Here is a 6,295-nt window from a genome sequence, read left to right on the forward strand (position 1 = left end):
AAAAAAAAAAAAAAAAAAACCATCCTGATGAGCTCCACTGATATGTTAGATCAGATTTGGGGAAATGACCCACAGGAACAGAATCGCAGTTATTAAATGCTTGCTAGAAACAGAACCAGAATTAAGGGTAATCAAATAACTCAACATCCAATACTCAGATGGAGCTCAAAATTTGACATAATAAAGTTTATGTCCTGCTGATTATATGCTCCAAATTTGAGATTGATCCAATGGATGGATCTGCAGAAAATAATAGGAACAGAATTAGTAACTATAAAAATCAAAATTAGAAACTAAAAGAGAACAACATTATCTCACAATCCAGCAGTCAGATGAGCATTTCTGGTAGAAAGGTGCCCTATAGGAACAGGAGAATCCCTCCAAAAATGAGCCCCATCTGATGGATGGATGGGCTGGAACAGTAGGCAGAACTGAGATAAAAAAAAAAAAATCTCAGGCTACTGAAATGCCTGAAAAAAAACAGAACAATTCTTTATAAATGATGAGATGAATAACAACAGTGACTAATGAAGTCTTCAAGAGAAGAATCGAACCCAAATAGCAGTTTCTAACTACCACAGAAAATCGCCCACATAGTAATGCAATCTGAAAATCCAAATTACAGATCTCAGATGCAAGCAGGCCCAATAATCAAATCATCGATCAGATCTTTAGATAAAGGAAGCAATTGCGTTTGGCAAGGAAATAAAGCAGATGGCAGAAGGGGAGGGAAAAGAGATGAGATAGATCTTCTTGGGAGGAAAAAGAAGAGAATAAATCAGGTTTGGAATACCAAATCTCGTCTGTACTGCGAACCACCAAAACTCTTAAAAAATAAATAAATAAACTCATATTCTTTACTCAAACCATCTATAATTGATTGGGGGGGGGGTTACTGCATATATAAAAACCAAAAATTCCTAATTTGACTCATGAATGTACTTCTAATCAGTCTCACACACTCAATAAAGTAAATAAACTCAAAATAGAACTCTATCTAGCCATTAAGTATTCTAACCTAAATCAAACTCTTAAATACTAATCCTGTGCACTAACTTTAACCCCCACTTTATGGCCTTATAAATTAGGTCCATTACAATAAAACCTACAAACCTATAATATAACTACCAAAAGGTCAATTCAACCCATTCAACAGCCACCAGCACCTTATGGGCTTCCCAAGCTTGCACATAAGCCTCCATATGGGATTAATGTCTAATGCAACTACACCAATTTGAGAAAAACTCACCCACAATGGTCACGAGTTTTATAAAACAGAGGAATCAGCACCACTTGATCGGCATTCATCATTGACTATATTAAATCCTCAATCAGACCACAATCTAATGGTACGAAATCTGCGATACAGATCGTAGTTGAAGTAGTAACTTGGAAATGCAAACTCGACTGGTTCATTCAAGAGATTAACCAGTGTGATCTCTTCCACAAGTTGATCATCTACAATCTGTGGTGCCATCTCGTCCCCATCATTGGAGGCTCATCTCCTGGCTCTTCTACCCTTTGCTAAATGTTGATATCAATTTGTCGAAGGAAGACTCCATATGATCAGATGTGATCTGCAATTAGTTCTTGAATCCTTTGCATTGTCACCAAGTCTTTTTGAGATTCACTTGCATAAGTTGATGTTGTTGAAGAATATCCAACAAGAGAGTTGAATCCATTGGCCAAATTTGCTACTTCGCTCTGATACAAAATAATACAATCTAAAAATCCAGATTATGGATCTCAGATACAAGCAGGCCTAATAATCAAATATATGATAAAATCTTAAATAAAGGAACCACTTGCGTTGTTAGGGGAAAAAATCTGATAGACGGAAGCATGATTCGAAAACTCGGCAATATCTCACCGAAATCTCGGCCGAAATCTCAGATATTTCAGGAAACGAAACACAGAAGTACATAATTTTGGTCATATTTCAGACATTTTGGTCATTTTGTTTCGAAATTTCGCTCATTTCGGCCAGAAAAATTATTTATTTCGTCGAAATTTTGGCCATCTCGGTCATTTATTTCACTCATTTCGCTAATTTCGGCCCACTTCAGCCATTAGCCCCCCAAAATTGCCTAGTGAAACACATGGAAAAAGTAAACGGTTTTGGTAAAATTTTGGTATTTCGGTGGTTTCAAAACCATTGAAACACCAAAACAACACAAGTTCTTGAACCTCAGACGGAAGGGGAGGGAAAATAGATGAGATCGGTCATCTTGGGACGAAGAAGAGAGAAGAAAAGAAAAAATCAGGTTTGGTATACCAATCCCGTATGCACTGCTCAACAACACCAAAACTCTTTAAAAAGATCTCATATTCTTTACCCAAATCATCTCTAATTGATGGGGGTGTATTACAAATATAAGAACCTAAAATTCCTCATTTGACTTATAAATGGATTTCTAATCACACACACACTCAATAAAATAAATAAAGCACAAATAGAACTCTATCTAGGTATTAAGTATTCTAATAACTCAAAACACTTAACTTCTAATCCTGTGTACTAACTTTACCCCCACTTTATGGACTAATGAATCAGGCAAATTACAATGAAAACCACTAAAAAAGGCCCAACCTATAATATAACTACCCAAAGGTCCATTTCACCCATTGGAAAGCCACCAGCAACTTCTGGGCCTCCCAAGTTTGCACATAAGCATCCATACAGGATTACCATCTAATGCCACTGCATCACTTAGGCTTAAGGATTCTTGGAAGCTTGCAGGAAGAAGGGGATATGACCTGGTTTCACCACCAAGGCTTGCGGGAGGCTTCACCAGCACCCAACCAAGGCTTCATCACCTTGGGTTTGCTGCTGAATTACCACAATAGCAAGCATCTCACAAAGAGAAATCAATAGAGGAACAGTCAAAACCGTGGGGTAGGTTCCCCGTTCTTAACTTTACAAAATAGAGCAATAAGAAACTACAAAACAGAACCCTCTATGGGTGGGAGGAAATTAGGCAGCAAAGTATCTTCTAAATCTGCCAATACAAGAAAAATAAGGCTAGTTACTACAAAAGAAAATTCAAAATAGAAACTACCTTACTTAGTAACTAAGTAGCATTACAAAATAGAAACTAAGATAGTCACAATCTACTAGAAGAATCCAGCAAGCATGACTTGATTTCTTCTCCACATAAAAGACTCATGGGACCCCCACACAATACCACGTCAATCTTCTAGATGTCCACTAAAGAGTGCTAACCGTGGGGCTTATTGGAACCATGATCTGGATTCTGGACTAGTTTTGGGCCTGGTTCTTTCTCCTCCTATGCTGGTACTGTTTGAGCTCTGTATCACCCCAAGCCCTCTGAATGACGGTGATAGCTTACCAGCCAGAAAAATCAGGGTTCAGGTAGAAATTTTCAACTACTGGTCCAGTTTGCTTGCAAAACCAATTAATAATTTGCACTTTTCTTACCAATGCTGGATACCGCATGGTTGTTCTTATATGCTTTTCAAATGCAAGCCATAAATTTATTCACAGAAAATATAGTAGAGAAAAAAGGAGGGCCAAGTCTACCCAAAACAATACATAGAAAAATCCACAACACCAAAATGAAAGTAAAATGAACTATAATGGCCACAACAGTCTAGGCGTATAAACTCATTAGCTAATCTTGGCATCCATCTGAATAAGTTTTCCACAAGGCCAAGGATTTTAGAGCTTAATGAGGTATACTATAAAAATATTCACTGCCCCACCATCCTTCACCATCAAACCAGCAATGTTGGACAAACCCCCTTCAACATGAATTTGAATGACTCTCTTGGTAGAACAAGTCTAAGGCCAAATGAGAAGGACAATAAACTCAACTTTGGATAGTCCCCCCACAGTACCAATTAGGCACCAATCACCACACCCCTATTATCTCTGAATGCAGCAACAATCCCTCAAGGAAAGATTTGCCAAGTGAACCACCATCAAACTTGAGCTTAAAAAACTTGTGTTTTCATCAAAGAACACCATAAAACACAAGAAGGCCAGCAAATAAAGAGGGCACTAATCATGATGAATAAGCCAAGCAGCAACCCCCTGGAAACAACATATCAGTACTTGGCCAAGTTGTCCGCTAAGCTGAAACCTTACCAATCATATGAGAAGTCATGCCGGACAGTATAGGGATCTGGCTTCCCGAAGTATCCAAAAACATGGTAATAAGCAAAAACACTCCATTTAGTATTAGCCCCTCTTACCAAAAAGAAAAACTTGCCAAAAGCACATCAGGAAATAACTTTTAAACTGATACAGATTAAAAAAGAAGGAGATGACATAAATGCTCAGGAAAATTTTAAGAAATAAAAATAAGATGAACTAATTTCATGGTGGCCTGTCTTAGACATGAAATTTACAGAAGGACAAAGACACTGACCCCTACGTTTCATGGAGAATATCAGAACTGTCCACCTTCTTGTAAGCCCTTTCCAAAGTAAGTATCTAAGTTGCCTAGTCAAGTTTCCCACTTTGTTTTCATGTTTGAACTTATCATAAAAAAGGTAAGAACCACTTTGTGAATTCCCATGACCCTTGAGATTGATAAACACTAAAGATCAATTAATTGTTGAGGCCAATGACCCAATGGATTCAAGGTAGTAATTAGGTTTTTTCTTTTCATCCAATGTTACCATGGTTTTGCCTAGAATTATCTCTCGATCTATGCCAGACCTTCTATGAGATTCCTTGTCTCCTAAAGCTTACCAAATGCATTATATTCTCAAAGTGCAGCCCAACTAAGTTGATCTGTTCGGGTGTTCATTAGAGACACTGATAAAAAGAGTACACACAAATATGAAGCAACTCCATCAGGTCAAGACCAACTAGTTCCACCATTAAAACCTAAACCCAACATAGACCAATTACAAACTCTTACCCCTATGAACATAAGTACCACAATTGTGTTAACCAACACTAATAAATAAATACACTTCCAACATGGAAAATCACACATGGTATGGTACCAGAGTTTTCTTCTTCTTCTATCCTTCTTTCCCTTTTCTTATTTTACTTCAAAATGTGTGAAGAGAAGGCTAATCATTTAATGTCCATACTTTAGAGAGAGAGAGAGAGAGAGAGAGAGAGAATAGAGCAAAACATGCATACAAATATGTAGATAAAATAATTCACCTCACATATGGAAGCTTTTGCATCTCAGCAGCAAATGCAGTACTTAATTGACCTTCATCACCATGCTACAGTAGTAAGAAAAGAAGGGAAAATAAAATATTAAAAAGAAAAAGAATAATGTTGTTAAAATCACATCAAACAAAATTTCAATTCAATTTAACAAGTAATATTTTGAAACAGCCACATCAAATAGTACATATACTCTCAGAAACACCACACATAAAGTATGGCCCTTAGATAAACCGTGACAACGAGGATGTTGCAATCGAAATCATGGTGACATGGTGAAACAAAGCTGGATGGAGTTGTAGGGGCTTTGTCAGTTACAAGACAGGTTACCATATTAGTGAAATTCATAAGAATCCTGAATTGCAGTCCTTCACCCAAGAAACCAAGGTCCCAGGTCGTTTTCTTCTTTTACAAAATAAAAAATAAGGCAAGGTGCCACATTAACAACTTATGCTCAAGAAAAGACAATAAATTTAAGGCCAGGTTTCTTGCTCAAGAGTGGCACAATTGAAAAGTATAGACAGATCCTTACTTTATCAGTTAGATCCACAACCATGACTTCTCCATATCGTTGTGTAAGATCATGAAAATGGCGCTCTACAACTTTGGACTAAAAACAAAAGGTATATTGCATAAATATAATTGGACAATCAATATCAAAACCAGTGGACAAAGAGCAGGAATTTACATACTGTTTCCTCATGATTAATTATTTTAAGCCGTGGCTTATAGCTCAGATCCACAATTTGCTCCCAAAGAAGTGGAATCGAACCTCGAACCTGGAAATAAATAGTTTTATTAGGCATGAAAAAATTATAAATTCATATATACATAAATAAATTAGAATTTCTATCATGGATCCATAATTGCAAACAAGCTAAATATGAGAAGAAATATGGAGCCATTTAAATGGATAAAGTTGACATAACATAATACCAGGTCAAGCTTCAAACATGTGATTGGTCAATCAAACCTTACAAATAAAAAGGACATGAAAAATTACTCAGTAAAAAAATTAGTTCAATTATTGGACAAAAATCCAGATTAAAATTTAGAAAATTTTCAGGTGATTGAAGGTTAAAGAATTGATCCCTGTAACTGAAAATTCTGGTTTCCGAAGTCCCTAAATATGATCTGCAGTTC

At 36.6% G+C, this 6,295-nt stretch overlaps 1 protein-coding gene across 2 annotated transcripts in view; it reads right to left on the bottom strand.

Moving 5' to 3' along the window:
• LOC122085056 (phosphoinositide phosphatase SAC8-like) overlaps positions 1-6,295 on the bottom strand; it is an 18,608-nt gene that overhangs the window by 4,895 nt on the left and 7,418 nt on the right. For both annotated transcript variants that reach the window (XR_006142001.1, XM_042653496.1), the window contains exons 10-12: positions 5,845-5,931; positions 5,685-5,762; positions 5,144-5,208 (exon numbers count right to left, since the gene is read on the bottom strand). Coding sequence is in view for 1 of the 2 variants with exons in the window: in XM_042653496.1 (XP_042509430.1) it covers positions 5,144-5,208; positions 5,685-5,762; positions 5,845-5,931 (230 nt within the window). In the remaining variant the exon portion in view is untranslated. The remainder of the gene's footprint in view (positions 1-5,143; positions 5,209-5,684; positions 5,763-5,844; positions 5,932-6,295) is intronic.

This window comes from Macadamia integrifolia, chromosome 7, assembly GCF_013358625.1.
Source record: "Macadamia integrifolia cultivar HAES 741 chromosome 7, SCU_Mint_v3, whole genome shotgun sequence".
NCBI classification, from domain to species: Eukaryota; Viridiplantae; Streptophyta; class Magnoliopsida; order Proteales; family Proteaceae; genus Macadamia; species Macadamia integrifolia.